The 18,037-nt window shown below is 53.5% G+C and overlaps 2 protein-coding genes across 9 annotated transcripts in view; both read right to left on the bottom strand.

The window, feature by feature from the left end:
• LOC116788859 (maestro heat-like repeat-containing protein family member 6) overlaps window positions 1-18,037 on the bottom strand; it is a 946,858-nt gene that overhangs the window by 371,155 nt on the left and 557,666 nt on the right. The window lies entirely within an intron of this gene.
• Window positions 1-18,037, bottom strand: part of TRIM9 (tripartite motif containing 9) — a 64,006-nt gene that overhangs the window by 19,504 nt on the left and 26,465 nt on the right. For all 8 annotated transcript variants that reach the window (XM_032692053.1, XM_032692055.1, XM_032692056.1 and 5 more), the window contains exons 2-3: window positions 9,055-9,150; window positions 8,473-8,595 (exon numbers count right to left, since the gene is read on the bottom strand). In XM_032692053.1, the coding sequence (XP_032547944.1) occupies window positions 8,473-8,595; window positions 9,055-9,150 (219 nt within the window). The remainder of the gene's footprint in view (window positions 1-8,472; window positions 8,596-9,054; window positions 9,151-18,037) is intronic.

The raw sequence follows: 18,037 nt of genomic DNA, 5'->3' as shown, positions 1-18,037 counted from the left end.
GTCCACAATCTCTCTGGGCAACCCGTTCCAACAAGCCTTGTTTAGCTCAAAATTATTAACCCACGTGACTATTCAAAGCAGTAGGACAGTTCCATGCCCTGTCTTTAATTAAGACAGCTTCCAAATGATAGCTTAGGAGATTCCTGCAGAGAAAATGCCCACTTCCATAGACACACAGGTGCCCTATCCATCCTTGGCACAGAGCTGGGTTGTGGGGTTGGCTCTGGGGCAGCTGCACCCAACATCCCTGGATAAGGACCCTGGTAATTTGGTATTTCCAAGAGGAATGAACACACCACCTCCCCCAGCTGCAGTTCTAAGGATCTGTTTGAGATGCCCATGCTGCAGAACTGCCTCATTTTCTCCACCTCAGAGGCAGAGAAGTGCCAGGGAGAGGAGATAAATAAATCCTGCTGGCCTTTGGCTGGGCTTCCTATGGCACACAGAACTCTGCCTGGGGTTGCCCAGGTTGCACACTAAGGCACATCTTCTTGCAACCACGGCTGGTTCCCCAAGGGATCACATTCCAGCATCCCAGCAGAGGACCACAAGTGTGTTTAGTGGTGCCTGAGGGCTCTGCTGATGTTCCCAGAAGCACAGCAGGCTGGAAAGGGTTCAGGCTGGATACCACAAGGGTGTATTTGAAGGTTGGCTGGTCCTTCATGTTGAATCCTACACCCGGTGTCAGGAGCATTTCTGCCACTGGAGATTGGCAGAGTAGCTCAGAAAGAGGAATTTGATGCTCAGAGGGACATGCTCATGACAGTTAATTCCTTTTTTTTTCCCCTGGAAGAGCTTTAAAGCTGTGTAAAGTCCTCCACTGGCACTGAACGAAGCTGTGCAGCTCAATGGAGCACAGATATTCGGGGTGTCACAGGGAAGGCGAGCTTTGCATCAGCATCTGCAGCTGGGAAAAGCTGCAGTGGCCAGGGATGAAGAGAGCACAGTGCCCATGTGCCCACTGCTCCACAGGCACAGGAGCAGCTCCTCCTGCGAGCATCCCTAGAGCATCCCTGTCTGAGGGATGGGGAGGTGGAATGAAGCACGTGTCAGCCTCCTGCAGTGAATGAACCTGGGCTTTGAGGGGGGAGACGACACCTGCAGGCCAATCAATCCCATCACGTGTTGTTTAATTACAATTTAATCACCTCTGCTCAATCACTGAGCAGGAAGAAAAGAATTACCAGCCTTGCAACTTAGAATCACAGAATCATTCAGGTTGGAAAAACCCTCTGAGATCGAGTCCAACCACTCCCCCAGCACTGCCAGGGCCACCACTGAGCCCTGTCCCCAAGTGCCACATCCACAGGGCTTTGAAATCCTTCCAGGGATGGGGACTCCACCACTGCCCTGGGCAGCTGTGCCAGGGCTGGACAACCCCTTTCCATGAAGAAATTTCCCCTAATACCCAACCTAAACCTCCCTTGGTGCAGTCTGAAGCTGTTTCCTCTCATCCTGTGGCTTCTACTGGGGAGACTTGAGACAACACATCATCTCCTGTGAAATGCCACGGAATAGTCTCTGAGATGGTTCCAGATTTTTAGGGAGTAGCCACTCCTTGCTGCTTGCAGCAGCCTGGTGTTGCCAGGCTGTGGCAGAGGGAGGCTGGAGCAAGCCCAGGCTATGGGGAGGGTGCAGGCTGGACAAGGCAGCAGAGGGAGCTCCCATATTGCTCCTCTGGACCAAGGGGATGTGTGGAGGCTTGTGGAGATGCTGGATCACTCTGAGATGGAGCACACACTGCTTCTGGCATCAAATGCTGTCAGCAGAGGGAAGAGTTCATTCAGTGCCAGTTCCTAACACTTGAGTGCACTGGAATGGCTCTGCTGTGGCGATTCCTAGAATCCCAGAATGGTTTGGGTTGGAAGGGACTTTAAAGCCCATCCAGTTCCACCCCCTGCCATGGGCAGGAACAACTTCCACTAGCCCAGGTTGCTCCAAGCCCCATCCAACCTGGCCTTGGACACTTCCAGGGATCCAGGGGCAGCCACAGCTTCTCTGGGCAACCTGTGCCAGGGCCTCCCTACCCTCACAGCCAGGAATTCCTTCCCAATATCCCATCTAACCCTGCCCTCTGGCGGTGGGAAGTCATTTCCCCTTGTCCTCTCCCTCCAGGCCCCTTGTCAAAGTCCTTTTCCAGGTCTCTTGGAGCCCCTTAGGTCCTGTAAGGATGAAACAGAGCCAACAGGTGCTCCTGGAGATCTGACTCCCACACTGACCTTCTGGAAAGGATTCCTTTCTCAGTGGGGATGCTCAGTCCTTCGGGGTGGGATCCAGAAGGTGCAATGGGGGTGCAAAGCAGCCCTTTGCCTTCCTTTGATCTCTCCTGCTCCCAGAGAGGGGCTGGGGGCTGTCCTGCCCTTGGCAGGGCTGTTGGCTGTGTGGATGTTGGGTCTCTGAGCTGCAAACCACGGTGTAACACTGAGTGTGAGGTAAGACCAGCCTGTGGGGTCCAACCTCACAGTCAGAGCATATCCTGACTGGACTGATGAGCCAGAGCAAGGTTTGTCATCCCCTGCCTGCTGGGCTGCAGATGGGCACAGCGAGGATCCCACCCAGAATGCCCAGAAAAGCCACCTCCTTCCTTCATGCAAGACCCCCCCTCTGGGGGAACGCACGTGCCACTGGGAAGACAACAAAGATGGGATTGGTGAAACAATCTTCTTATGTTCTTTGCGGCTTAAATCTCTGTCTGGTTTGCCCGGGATAATGAATTTGTGAGCCTCTCCCTGCCAGGGTCGATGTTTTCCAAGTATTACCAGCAGAATTGCCATCTGCTCCCTCCAGCCAGGCAGGAGCCTCCAAGAAACAGCATTTGCTTGGTGAAGACATAAGGAAAAGCTTTTTTTTTTTTTTCCATAAAGGTGGTCAAAAACCAGAAGAGAGAGGCTGTGGAGCCTTCAGCCTTGGAAACACTCAAAATCCAAGGAGAAGCAGCCCAGGGCAGCCTGGCTGAGGTGCACCCAAAGCTGTGGCTGCAGCTCTGTCCCAGCCCACACCTTTAGCCCTTCCATAACTCTGTGATCCCTCAGGGATCCAGCAAAATCCACCTGGAGAACCAGAGCATGAAACAGCAGTTTGGCTGCAGCATCTCCACAGCAGGAAAACCAAGAGTGGAAATCCACGTTCCCTTCACCAGAACCAAACTGTTTTCAAGGGAAGGAGAGGGATCTTTGGTTGGGATCTAGTGGGGCTTCGTGGCTTTACAGCTTGCAAGAGAAACTGGACACAGACAGGAACAGAGAGACTCCATTAATCACTGTGATCAGTAAAATTAAAGGTTTGAGAAATAAGATATAAACACCTCCCATGCCTTTGAAGGCCTGGTCTAAACCCAGAGGGGCCAGTGAAGCCAAAAAGTTTTCCAAATGGCCTCAAGCATCCTGTGGTCCTCCTCCTGCATGAGGGGTGTCCACTCCCTGGGAGCTCCCTGTTACCCCAGTAATGAAGAGTATGTCGATGAAGAGAGCTGGAAGTGAAAGCTGGAAGTTCCTCAGGCCTTGGACTCGTGCAAGAGGCTGTGCTGGGCTGAGGGGCAGCCTCAGGAGACCTTGAAGGGCTTGTAGTATCCACCAGATTGCCAGGAAAACCTGGCACATCTCCATGGTTTTTGAACTCTTCCAGGGATGGTGACTCCACACTGCTCTGGGCAGCATGTTCTAGGGCTGGACAACCTCTTCCATGAAGAAATTTCCCCTGATATCCAATTTAACCTCCTCTGGTGCAACTTGAGACCATTTCCTGTTATCTGGGAGAAGAGACTGACCCTCCACTTGGCTCCAACCTCCTCCCAGGTGGTTGTAGGGAGCCTGGCTCTTCCATGGCTCAGCTGCTGAGGAGATTTGGGAAGCTCCATACATTCTATTTGGGGTTATTTGTACCAAATACTGGGGTTTTTTCCCCTTTAGGTGCCAAATGAGGCAACAGCCAGAACCTGGCTGCTAATTACAGCCTATAAAAAGGATTTTTGTGTGCACTCACAGCAATTCACTACAACCTTAAAATAGGACATTTATTTCAAGAGCTTTTCTTCCCTGTAAGGTGACATTAACTATAATTTACATTTTAATACAGCTCCTAGAAGGCAGTAACACCAGCACTCATTCCCACTCAAATGTCTCCCTTGCCTTCCTCCTCTTTTCAGTGCTTGGGGAGATAACAGGTTTTCAAGGCACTCAACATTCCCAGTGCCTGGGATGAGTCCTGCCGGGAATGTCACAGGGAGGACGTGGAGTCTCCTCACCCTGGGCACACCATGGGCAGGGACAGTCACCTGCAGGGCCGTGAAGGTGGGGGGTGGTGTTACAGGTGCTGCTGTGGAAAAGTCCCAGCTGGAAAACCCACCAGGACAGACCCTGAATCCCACAGCCACATGTCCTCTAAGCAGAGCTTTTCCAGGTGGATGTTTCCATGGTGACTTGCTGTTGGGAGAGGAGGCTCAGGCTGGAGCTGGGAAAGGCAGAGCTGCTGCGTTACCACCACCAGTGACCTAATCCAACAGGGGACACCGAGTTCCCTTGGAAAACCCTGACTGTAACCCCTAAAGAAGGGTCATGGGCCAGCATTTCATCTCTGGAGATCCAGTGCTATGGACAGGAGCCCCTGGTGAGTGTTTCCTAGGTACTTAGCTCTCCTGGGAAATGTGACAACTCTTGTTGGCCTGCATGGGCTCTGCAGCCAAAGCAATGAGATGAAATCATGGAGCAAAGGCATCCTATGGCCTGAAGGCCAGAAAAAGACTGGAATGACACACCACACTGCTGAGAGCTTAAGGAGGTGCCCACAGAGCTCAGTCCTTGTGTGCTGTGGGCTGAGGAGAGATTTTTTCCTGGGACAACAGCACAGGGAAGCCTCTGTGTCCCCTGCACAAACCTGCCCAAGCTGTAAAGGCATCATCCCTTGGGAAAAACCATACTGTTCCTTTGAAAACCAGGGCCAGCTATGAGGAGGACAGACAAAGAGGTGTGTCCCAGAGTGGAGCAGGCACCTGGCCCCAATGCTCCTCCAGATGTCACTTTTTAAAGCCCTGGTTCTCAATCCCGAATCCAAGTGTAGCGGCGGGTTGGAGACAGGCAGGGAAATGTCCCTTCCAAGTTCGTGTCCTCACAGACCTCTCTGGAGTAATTAGTGCTGGCCCACAGGCAAGCCTGGACTGGTGCCTGGCTCCATGGAATATGTGTCAGGACAAAGTAGGTCAGTCCCAAAGCCAAGCCGACCCCAACTCCGGGCGCCGCAGGAACGGGAACTTGGGCTCAGCGGGGAGAGACACCAGTGGCCCTGTGCCAAAGGGCAGGCTCTGCCCCCTCGGGCCTCTCCTCCTCCCTCACACGGTGCCACACCATGCCAGGATGGCCAACGTCCCACTGGGAAGGAGCAGCAGCCCATGGAGACGCCGGCTGCAGCCAGGACACTGCGGCTCCACGCTGGCTGCTGGAGCAACTCCTTTGGATCTGAAGGGGCTTTGGGGTGGCACAGCCAAGTCTCACTGGTCACTCCATCTGCTCATCTCCTCAGCTGACGCGCACTGGAGACAGGGCAGTGGCAAGTGGACACACAGGCCGGGCTCAGATGCTCTGGGCTGGTCTCTTATGGGAAGGGGTGAAGCTCTCAGCGCAAATCAGTGGCCAAAATTGCCCTGTGCTGATGTGAACATGACCTAGGACAAGCCCCAGGGTCCTGCAGGAGGACCCATCATGGGTTATAATTCCACATAAAGCAGGAAGAGATGGCACCGAGCACCATACGCTGCTGCAGGTGGGGCAGGTGGAGGTGGGGAGGTGGCCCCTCTGCTGCAGGGTTAACCCTGCTCACAGTCCTCCCTGACACACTGGAAGCATTCCTGCTCCATCTGCAACGCTTATGGAATCAAAGAATACCCTGAGTTGGAAGGAACCCACAAGGATCATCCAGTCCAACCCCTGGCCCTGCCCAGGACACCCCAACAATTCCACCCTCTCCCTGAGAGCATTGTCCAAACTCTCCTGGAGCCCTGAGAGCCTTGGGGCTGTGCCCACTGCCCTGGGGAGCCTGGTCAGTGCCTGACAACCCTCTGAGTGAAAAACCTTTTCCTGAGATCCAACCTAAACCTCCCCTGATTCAGTTTCATGTTGTTTCCCTTAATCATGAGAACTCTCAGTTCTCCAGAGCCTCTGAGCAAGAGCTGTGGGCTTTGTTATCCCCCTCAGCCTCGGGCAGCTGGGGGGATGTCCTGTTGGGAAGCAGCTGCTCCAGGCACAATGCTGCCCCCCTTTCATGTCTCCCTGCATCTCCTGACCCTTGGAGTGAGGCCAGCCCAGCCTGTGTCCAGCTGGAGCTGCAGGTGCTGCCTTTGTCCGGGGGGTTCCTTGGAGGGGGCAAAGGGGATTGTGGTGATGACCTGGGCAGCCCCTTCCCCAGAGGGAAACACAAAGGTACCCACATGACTAAGACTCTCCTGCACCCCCTATCCCATCTGCAGCCTGTGAGAGCAGGCAAGACCCTCTCCATCCCTGTCCCCAGGTCAGAGGGGAAGGATGTGTGTTTACCAGGGATGTGTGTCCCAGCCTGATGAGTCCAGAGCCACAGGAGGCCAATCTCAGTGTGCAAGACTCCAGCTGGCACCAGGTGGGTCAGGGCTGTAAGACTCCCCCCCCATACAAGCCTAAAAGCACAGCAGCACCACTGTGTTTATCACTCACCCCCTCCCATCCCTGCAAGGACTAAAAGGGAAAATCAAATAATTTAAGGTTAAAAATCTGCCCAACAATCCATGGGCTGCAGAGCAGAGGGAGCAGCTTTGGGATTTTAAACACCTGCTGCTGGGGTGCTACTGGTAACTTAGGAAAAAAATTCTTCCCTGTGAGGGTGGTGAGGCCTTGGCACAGGTTTGCCCAGAGAAGCTGTGGCTGCCCCTGGATCCCTGGAAGTGTTCCAGGTCAGGTTGGACGGGGCTTGGAGCAACCTGGAAGAGTGGAAGGTGTCTCTGCCCATGGCAACGGGGTGGAAAAAGATGATCTTTAAGGTTCTCTTCAACCCAAACCACTCCATGATTCTAACTGGATGGAGGCTCATGTAACCACATCTGTCAGAGCACACAGAGCCCTTCCTGCCCTTCCTGCAGCACGTGGGGAGCTCCAAGAGCTCCATCCTTCACGAAGGGAGGCTCGAGGGCTGATCTAAAGGCCCAGTCTGACATCCAGGGGCTGTTCCTTCTTTTAAGGACCAGGCCTGGCTGATGACAAACCCCAGCTGACAAGGAGGGTGGGTGGGGGTGGGATGGAGGTGGGAGCAAGCAGTGGGATGCAGATCCCTTCCTTCCTCTGGCCAAAAAGTGAAAGGCCCCCGCGGGTTGTGCTGAGCAGGGAAATTGCTTTGTGCTGCCCGGCTTTGTGAGAGTTTAATTAACCATGCCCTGAAGGGGATGAGGGAAAGGGAGCCCACCAGGCAGTGGGGGTCCCCTCTGTGCCATGGTTGCTTGGGGTTGTGCTTTGTTGGTGGGCACTGAGCACTGATGGTGGGCTTGGTCCCACAAAGCTCCTTTTGTCTGTCTCCCCATGGAAATACCCTCGTGTTGCCCATCATTGGCAGGCACGTAGGACTGGTGGTCTTCTCCCTCATTTTAGGCAGGTCCAGGAATCCCTCTGGGAGCCTCCTGGGTGGCCCATAGCAAGGCTGGGAGGGGGGGTGCAAGTGGAGCCAGAGAAGAGACACAGAAATTTCTACACAGAACACTGAAATGACCTCGGAAGAGGGATCCTGGAATCACAAATATCGGTCCAGCTGAAACCCCATTGGTGATGACCACAGTGCAACGACCTTGTCCAACAGACACTGGGCATGGCTACACCTATTCCACTGCCCACAGGTGAGACTGGGCCCTTTGCTTCCCTTCTCAGCCCCAAATCAGCTGGGAAGACGTGGTGTGGTGACTGCAGGAACGACACAAACCACGGGCCCATTTTCACAGCTCATGCTGAGAGCTGCACCTCTGCTCCCCCAACACCATCAATCTCACTGCAGTCACCACCCTGAGGTGCTCACCAAACACATAAAACAGAGTAAATCCTGCTCCTGCCTGGTGACAAAAGTGGCATCTCACGACACCAAGTGCCCCAGAACTTCAGCTGAAGCCAGCAGAAGTTACAGACACTCAGCATCCTGCAGGATCATTCTAGTAGCTTGGAAGCAACATGGGACATGAACAAGGTCATTTTCCAGCCTGTGGATGCTGTACATATGGCTCTGCTGACCTAATGACTAGTAACTGGCCCAGTAATGGAACAATTCAGTGGGAACTACCTGGAGGAAGCAGCACTTTGCTGAGGGACACACTGTGAGTGGGCTGGGCATCTGCAGCGAGACAGAATTCAGCTCATGTGAAAAAAAGAGTGGCTTCCCAATGGCCTCCCCGCTCCTCCCCAACAAACAGCATCCTAGTCCTCATTCCCATCCGCTGCCAGCCCTGCAAGAAGCTCTCTGACCACCTGAGCTCACCTTCAGCTTGTGCTCGTGCTCCTTGTTGACCCGGGACAGCAGCTGGGCTTTCCTTCTGTTGAGGGCGTCGATGAGGGCATCACACTGGGCCACCAGGCAGGCCTCGAACTCCACACTGTTCTCCTGCAGGGCAGAGGGAGAGTCACATCCTGGGAACGCCCCCAGTTCAGCTGGGAAACCGGATTTTCCCTTTTAATGATGCCACACGGACCATTTTTGCACGTGCAGCTACACCACTGCAACCCAGCAATCCACAGCGTTGGCACGTGGGGTGCTTATGCCCTTGGGTCGTGGAAAATGTGCTGGTGGCAGGTGAGGAACAGGTTTGGTCCATCCTGCCACATCCTTGGATCTACCTATGGTAGATATGGGAAGGGCTGGGCTCTCTGCTGCTCCTCTCAAGACCGGCAGCTTTGGGAAGAGCAGCTTTGGGGACGGCTCAGGGGGGGTCATATGAAAAGTCAAGTGTGGGGCCCTTTGGGAGAACACCCACCAAACTAAGCTGGGGGATTGGACAGAGGATGGCAGAGAGCAGCTCATCCTGGTGGGAAGGGGCCGTTCCTCAGCCAGGAAGCACCGTACCTGGATTTGCTGCACCATGTTCCGGAGCTGGACCAGGAACTCTTTTGCTTCCTTGGCTCTGTCTGACAAACCGTTCAAGGCCTGGGAAAGCTGGCTCTGCAGGGGGAAGAAAGAGCAAGGTCATTTCCATGTCCAGGACTCATCCATCACCCTGGATGAGTGGGAGGTTTGGGCTGGGAATGGGCTGCAGCCCAGCACTGCCTTCAGCATCCCACCGAGGTGTCCATCTGCCTCTGCTGCCCCGAGTGTAAGGACAGGAAAAGGAGAGTTAGCCATCATCATGGATACCCTGGCTTTGGGAAGTTGATATTCAGTGTCCACCTCTTCCATAGGCTTCCCTGGGTGATCAGGGACAAGCCACATCCATCCATCCTGGGTCTTAAAGTGAGACAGCCGCTCCCTCCCCTGGATCTGTGCTCTCCAGGGAGCCAGACACCAAAAATCCTATAGGATCTGCCCCATGTCTGCTGAGGATGATCTGCAGAAGGGCACAGGCCAGGTCACCCAAATCAGACTGAAAATCTCCCAGAAGTGAAAGTAAAGCAGAGTCCTCCACTGCCAAGCAAAATCCTGAGTGCTCCTTCTTCCTCTGGATACAGGGGTGGGAGTGCACCCACCCAGCCTGGGCTGAGCAGCAGAGCATGGTAATAATAACCATCATCATGTTAATCAAATGCCTTTTCATTTTCGTGGCATTTTCTGAACATTAACTCAGGAATCTTCCCCCTTTGCCAGCAGGAGTTATTATCTCAAGAGCCCAGCAAATCACCTCTGGGAGAGATTTTGCCTCTTTTATGGGCTGCAAATTGCCTGCAAACACCCCCGTGGAGTTTGAGAGGTGAGCTTTCTTTGTGGTAGACACAGAAGGGAGCCCAGAAGGTGCCTGGTGTCCCCAAATCCCTCAAAAAACCCTGATGGACCGTCCCTCTTGTGATCGGGATGTTGGCACCGGGCTGGCGTGGGCTGGCACCTGTGTGGTGGTGCTGTGCTTCCCTGGATGGCAGCGTGGGAGAGGGAGGAGGTGGGATGGGAGAGGAGTGTGGGTGTCTGCTGAGGTGGTGCTGGGCTGAAATCAAGAACAAAAAGCAGAATTGCTATTGAAGAGAGGCCGTAGCAAACGAATGGCAACCATTTAATGGCCCAGAAAATGACCTCACTGCTGCTTCCCCGGGAGATGTTAATCCAACCCAAGTGACTCCTGCATTTCCTTTGTAATTTATCGTGCCTGAGTCCTTAGGATGTGGAGCTAATCAGCGAATGCATCTCTAATAAAAATGGGATTGCTAAGCCAGCTCAGCAGGTCTCCCCATCCCTCCTCCCTCCTCCTCCAGCTGGAGGAGAGCCGAGGTCAGAGCCTGAATCCACAGGGACAACCCAGCCCTGCCCCTGCAAAACCCCCATCACCCTCCACAGCCCGTGCACGGCTCCAGCCCTCCTGGATTTAGGGAGATGCCTTAAGCTCAGCTCAGCAAAGGTGTTTTGCTGAGAGCTGCAGAGCCCTGGTCTCCAATAACACACAAAATTAATGGAAAAAAATCAGCAGGGGTCGGTTATGTTTACAAGCTCCTCATTAAAACTGCAGCATGTTGGGTTTTGGGTTTTTTTTTCCCTTTTAAGTCTTTAGAAGGCTTTTTTTTTAATCCATTAACATACATTTCAGAAAGGGGATCTTTATATCAACATAATTCTTCGAGGCTTTCCTAACAGGAAAGCTTTTTAAATGTGGTCTTAAAATTTAATAAGAGCTCTGGGATGCCAGTGGGCATTGCCCATGGGCAGCTCCTTCATCCTGGGCACACCCAGACTCAGAGCACAATGCACACGGCACAGCTGGAAGGGACCCACAAGGATCATCCAGTCCAACCCCTGGCCCTGCCCAGGACACCCCAACAATCCCACCCTGTCCCTCAGAGTGTTGTCCAAACACCCCTGGAGCTCTGGCAGCCCTGGGGAGCCTGTTCAGTGCTCAGCCACCCTCTGGGGGAAGAACCTTTTCCTAATTTCCAATTAGATGCTCCAGTGGACTCACCCCTCTGATGCCTACCAGTGCTTCCAGGAGCAGGCATTGCATCACTGCCCCTGGACCATGTGCCACACAGCTGGGATCTGGCAAACCTTCTTGGGATGAATTTTGCCTCCACCTAATTTGACCTATTTGTGATGTGCACTGGCCAGTTCCTGTGGATGGGTGGCCACAGGCTCCTCACTGGAGCTCTACAGAGTGGCTTTTCATCAGCATGTTCTGACACCCAGGATGGGTTCCCATCATTCCAAGCCTCTCCCGGAGCAGAGACACATTCCTGGACACATCCCCTTTGAAACAAACACCTGCCCAGCTCATGGCAAGAGTCACCCTGCTGGAGACAGGGAGGGGGGGGCTGTGAGCCCATCATTAGCCCATTAACCAAGGCTAATTAATGCCATGTGCCAACGGAGCATGGGAATGTGCATGGATTCATGGATTCATTCAGGGCAGTGACAATGTGATTCATAATGACAATGTGATTCATAATGACAATGTGATTCGTAACTGTTTGCCACAGGAAGACAAAGTCCTTCTGGCTGCTGTTATCATGTTAATAAAGTCAGAGGCTGTGGGGAGGAATTAATTCCACAGGTACCTTCCGTGATCCCTGGAGCAAACCCAGGTTTTAGTGCTGTCACCCCAGAGAAGGATTTAATCACCAGACTCACATGTGACCTACATGGAGGGAGCAGGAAGGGGAGACTCAGGAGGAGTCACAGAATCCCAGAATGGTTTGGGTTGGAAGGGACAATAAAGCCCATCTCATTCCAACCCCTGCCATGGGCAGGGACACCTCCCACGAGCTCAGGTTGCTCCAACCTGGCCTTGGACACTTCCAGGGATCCAGGGGCAGCCACAGCTTCTTTGGGCAACCAGAGGGCCTCACCACCCTCTCAGCCAGCAATTCCTTCCCAATATCCCATCTAACCCTGCCTTCTGTCAGTCTGAAGCCATTCCCCCTTGTCCTGTCCCTCCAGGTCCTTGTCCAAAGTCCCTCTCCAGCTCTCTGGGAGCCCCTTTACACACTGGAGCCCTCCACATGGGACCAGGGGGTCTGAAGGACCTCAAGCCTTGTCTCCTCCTTTGCCAGATCACAGGAAAGAAGAGCTGCTGATATTTCTGGCACACGCTGGAAGGATTTCCCCTCCCTGCAAAAAGCCAGATCGTTGCACTTTGCATCTCCACGTGAAAGCAAAAAGCTTTGGGGCTTTTTGGGGTCAGGAACCCCGCTCTGGGGACACTGCCCTGGGGATCATCCAGCATGCAGTGGGCCAGGCAGCTCCCGTGCACTGAGTCCAACCCTCAGCAAGCACAGGCAGGGGAATTAATGAGTGTGAAACGAAGAAAAATCCCATTTAGCGGCGCCTTAAAATCAAGGGAATTTGTTCTTTGCGGAAAGCTGGCCCCCTTTTCAATGCTCTTGTTCCAAGGCTGTAAGAAGAGACCTCTGTGATTCACATTAGCATTAATGGGAGCTAAGCATTTAAATCTCTGTCCCCAGAGCACTTAGGAGAGAATCTGTCCCCTCTTTGTGCTCGCTAATAGCTCCATAACCCTCCTCCTTCCCAGGCACGGCTGACAAAGGGATTTCTGTCACTCTCTCATTCTCCCTTGTCCCAGTGCATGGATGAGCACAGTCGGTGCAGAAGGCTGAGGGCTCTGCAGGGCTGAGCACGCTCCAAGAAACAGAGAAAAGTGTCATTTTAACTCTGCACGGTCGGGTCTGGTCCGGTTCTCCTCCTGTATAACCCAGTGCCAGCCATGGAGCTCCTCCAGGTTCACCTTGAGGCGAGGAGGGAGGTGGGTTTGTTATTTTAGGAGGTGCTGGGTCCTGCTCAGCAGTGGGTGTTGGATTGGTGGAGCTGGCTCTGTGTGACATCTGGAACACTGAGAAAAACCTCAGGTTCTCCAGTGTTGGCCACCACCAAGGGTGAGGAACAGTTGGTGTCGTTTCAAACCCCAGCTCACTTGCAGGCTCTGGTTTAGGCTGGAAAAGCCTTCCAAGATCATGGAGTCCAACCACTCCCCCAGCACTGCCAAGGCCACCACTGACCCATGTCCCCAAGTGCCACATCCACAGGGCTTTTAAATCCCTTCAGGGATGGGGACTCTACCACTGCCCTGGGCAGCTGTGCCAGGGCTGGACTGCCCTTTCTTTCTATGAAGAATTTTCCCCAATATCCAACCCAAACCTCCCCTGGTGTAACTTGAGGCCGTTCCCTCTCCTCCTGTCCCTTGTTCCCTGGGAGCAGAGCCCGACCCCCTCCCAGCTCCCCCCTCCTGTCAGGGGGTTGCAGAGCCAGAAGGTCCCCCCTGAGCCTCCTTTTCTCCAGGCTGAGCCCCCCCAGCTCCCTCAGCTGCTTCTGCTGCTCCAGAACCTTCCTCAGCCCTGTTCCCTTCCCTGCACACGCTCCAGCCCCTCAATGTCATGAGAAGCCCAGAACTAACCCAAGCATTAGAGGTGCCTCACAATGCCCTGCACAGAGGACAGGCACTGCCCTGGTCCTGCTGGACACACTACTGCTGATCCAAGCAGGATGCCCTTGGCCTTCTTGCCCACCTGGGCACGCCCTGGGTTCATGTTCAGCCGGCTCTCAGCGAACACCAAACTCACCAAAACTGACCCCAAAAGAGCTCTTGGTATTACACCTGCTCTGACACCCCAAGTGTTGCAACCAGCCCCTGTTTCTTCACTCCTTCCAACCAAATCATCTCCCAGCCAGTTCCTCCACTGGAGCTTCCATACAGAGGCAAAACAGGAATAAGCCATGGTAGGAGAAGGTGCTGTTCCCAGCTGCTCTGCTCGTGCCCTCGAAAGGATGAGGAGCTGTCACAGATGCTGGAGTTGAACTCATGTGCTTCTTTCTTTTAATTAAAGCACGGGACCCGTAGCCTTTGAATCTTGAGGCCAGTTCAGTGTACTTGATGCCTGACTAATTAGAATGGGATGTTTAATTAAAACTTGCATTCAGTCAGGAAGCTGATGAAGCTAAACTGCTGTTAATTGGCTTTTGGCTCCACTCATGAGGGCCTGACTTTTGGACTCAATGCTGCCTATGGAAAGAAACCAGGAGCTGCAGCCTGGGCTAAACCTGCCCCTCAAGACTTGAGTAGTCACAGTGTTATGTCTTGGGATCCTGAAGGGGCTGGTCCTTGAACACTTCTAGGGATGGGGCAGCCACAGCTTTCTCTGGGCAACCTGCTGCTGGAACCTCACCACCCTCACAGCCAACAATTCCTTTCCAATATTCCATCTAACCCTCTTGTCAGTGGGAAGCCATTCCCCCTTGTCCTGTCCCTCAAGGCTCTTGTCTCCAAAGAGATCCCTTCCTGGTTCTCTTGTCCAAGGCCAGGTTGGATGGGGCTTGGAGCAACCTGGTCTAGTGGAAGGTGTCCCTGCCCATGGCAGGGGGATGGAATGAGATGGTCTTGAAAGTCCCTTCCAACCCAAACCATTCCATGATTCTGTGATTCCACAATCTTAGCTGCAAATAATCTGCGACTCTGAGCCAAAGCAGGCGACAGGAACAGGACGTGGATCTGAATTATCCCCTTTCCAACACTGCACCGTTCTGCTGCTGAGCATCAGACACAGCTCCGGCTCAGGTTTTCCTGGTTTCCCACAAGAAGGATGTGCTCTGAGCCTGACAGAAAGCAAATAGAGCAACAGATGGAAGAGCCTATGCCTGTCATCAGCAGGACACACACACACACACACACACACACACACACACACACACACACAGAGCCAGGTTTGTGAGCACAGACCCCGTGTGCAGACTGCAGGATAGGAAGGAACCTTTAGGAATGGATCATCCCACTTCCCTGCTGCATTCCATGGGGACCTTGGTTCTCCTCCTTCAGTGCAGTTATGCCAGGGAAACTGAGGTATGCAGGAGGAAGAGGAAATGCAAACTATTTGCATGGAGCAGCCCCTGGGAGAAGAGCTCCTTGGGGCTGGATGCTCCTGCTGCCTCTGCCACGGCCCCAAGAGCAGTTGGGATCTGCCAAGCAGATGATCCTCCACGGGATCTGCATCTCTAGGCCAGGCATCTGCAGAGAGGATTATCTCTGGGGCAATATTATTGACATCAGAATTAATTCCAGGGCATGTGGAGTGGCCCCTGTGTCTCTGGAAGGGGCAGAGATGCCTTTACACTGCTGCTGTTAGTCCTAGGACCTGGTGGATCCTCCTGGGGGAAGGAGGCAGCCCTTTGCCACTGCAGTGCTGGGAAAACCCCAGGTAGAACCTGAGGAGGGAGGACACCCCTAGATGGGGACACCTCTGTGGTGGTGACAGCCAGGTGCAGCTCCCCAAGGATCCCCAGCCCTGGATGGAGTTACAGCCTTTCCAGTGCAGACAGAGGGATGTGGTGGGTTTGGGATGTCCAGAGGTCCATGGGATGTGCAGAGCACCCAGCCCTCACCCCTCTGCAGTGTTGAGGGCACCCACAGCCAGCACCAGGTGCTGAAGGTGCTCAGCACCCCTGGGGACACAGACTGTTTTGTGCACAGGGAATTTTCCTCCTGCAGTCTCCTCCTGTCTCTCATCTCCCACCCTTTCCCCCCATCCCTGTGCAGCAACACAGCAGACACACACTCCCAAAAAGCTGGCACAGGGAAGACTCTCACTCCAGAAGGGACTGTGGACCAAGGCAGGATGGAGGCAGCAGGGAATTCAGCTGGGAAAAAACCTTCCATCCCCTCTGCAGCCCCCCCTGAGCTGAGGGAGGTGATGCAGTGGAGTTTACCCTATGCCAAGTCCCAAATCCAAAGTGCTGCCTGCCAGCTGGTAGGATTCTGTTAAAACCACTTATTTTTTTGATAGCCTTGGAAACAGGACAGCAAAGAGCAGAAATCACTGCCAGTCCCTTGGAGTTTGGAGGCTTTACTAGCTCAGCCCAGGTGGTTTTTATTTATTCTCACCCACCCTGAGTTACTGTTTATCCAGGAAATCTTGCACATGGATGCACATCCTGTACCTTAGTACACCATAGCTACTGCAGGGCTATGGGTGTTTGGTTGGATTTGGGGAGAGCTGGGCATGGCTGGAACCCCAAGGGCAGCCCCTGGAACACCCCTGTGAAGGGGAGAGAGCTCAGGTCAGGAGCTGTGGACACCTTGTCCCACAGTAGCCTGGATGTCACCAGGATGCCTGGCCTGACCAAGCCTGTGTCTGCCCCATTTCTGGGCCCAAGCCCCGTTGTCTGTGGGATTTCTTGCTTCCTTGGGATCCCCATCCCACCACACCATTCCTCTGAGCTCCCTGGGATGTGGTGATGGCAAGAACCAGCCTGGAGCTGAAGCCCCAGCCCCGATGTGCCTTTACTTGGGTGCACAGATGGCCCCGGCCACTGGCTTTGTTCACACAGACACAGGGGCAGTGTATTCCCCCAGCAGGCAGAGCTGATTCAAAAGCTCCAGCCTGGAAATAAAACAAGGATATATTCTTTTCAAGCATGACCTTACTAAAACCCTTTCACTGCCTCCCATGTGGGCGCAGGATTCCCTGGCCCCGGGCAGGCCGGTGCTCTGCCTCCTCCCAGCCTGGCTGGATTTATTGTATTTGATTTCCCCTGGTCACAGTGACATCCTGCAGCAGTGGCAATGTCTGTCAGTCCATCTGTACCAGCACAGTGACACTCCCAGTCCCACCTGGCTGCCCAAAGCCCCTTGCCCTGCACACGTGGCAGAATGGGATGGGGATCAACACCCTGACCAGCCCCAGGTTTTGGGGGGGTCCTCCCTGAAAGGAGACTTTTAATGTTTTAAAAATGACCTGCTGTGACTTGGTTGCCAAGGCCTGCACGTCAACCAGCACTGGAGACGCTGCTGGAAGCAAGAGACTCGGGGTAAGGACACCAATTATTCCCTCGGCGGGGATTTTAGCGCGCAGAATAGTTATGTCAGAATTGTGAAAGAACAACTCCGGCCTCCAGACCCCCTGCCAGGAGCCACATGGATGACAGCCTGGCTGGGATGCCTGGGAGGCTGCAGGGGCAGGTCACATGCTGCTGCTTCCACGCTGAAATGGAACAGAAAAGTGTTTTGTTCCTGCTGTGAATCCCTGTGTTCACTTGAACCTGCCATCCCCCGGTTCCCAGACCGGCTGTGGCCAGGACAGCTGGTGCTCTGCAGCCTGAAAGGATTTCTCAGCAGGATGTGGGAGAAGCCTGTATGAGGAAGGCACAGGCCTGAACCCTGAACCCCTAAATTCCAGCATCCTTGCTCTTTAACCCCACTTCTTCCAAGGGCAACCAACCAGGAATGGAAAACTCTCCAGCAGACAGGGCTGCCAAGTGGCCTGTGAGATAACAGACTTCCAAAAATATGGGGACACCAGATGAAGTTATTAAACTTCACTGGAGCTGCAGTGACTTCCTATATCTAAAGCACTGCTGTGGGATCAGTGTTGGTTTAGCTCATCCCCCCGGAAAAGGATAGGTACAGGATGATTCTTTGCAACCTGACAAATCACTGAGGTTGGAAAAGACCTCCAAGATCATCAAGTCCAACCTTCCAAGTTGGTTGAAGCTGAAAAAGGTCAGTTTTGCCCACATTGTGGGACACTCACTGTGGACCAATTCATGTGTGGCAACTTGCTTGGCTGCCCCTAGTCCTTGGACTAAAAAAAAGCAGGAGGTATGGAATGTCCTGGGCTGCTCCTGACTGTGAGGATGTGTTGAAGATGCTCTGTTCCTGCTTTGATACAGGATATAGTCCTTGCTTTGATTTTTATGGAGAAGAAATGCAAGTACCCTTTGATATTTTCTAATTAATTCCTAATTTGCTTCATAAACACTCAACAACAACTCATCTAAGCTCTTCCCTGGCAAAACCTAAACACACATCCCTTTGAAATCACAGGCAGAACTGCTGGATCTATTTTAGAGATGCTGGGAAAAACACAACAAAGGGCTGCTGCCTGTCCACAGATACACAGGGGGGCAAACAAGG

This window comes from Chiroxiphia lanceolata, chromosome 6 (assembly GCF_009829145.1).
Source record: "Chiroxiphia lanceolata isolate bChiLan1 chromosome 6, bChiLan1.pri, whole genome shotgun sequence".
Taxonomy (NCBI): domain Eukaryota; kingdom Metazoa; phylum Chordata; class Aves; order Passeriformes; family Pipridae; genus Chiroxiphia; species Chiroxiphia lanceolata.
The sequence above is the reverse complement of the archived record's forward strand: the minus strand, read 5'-3'. Positions and strand labels throughout refer to the sequence as shown.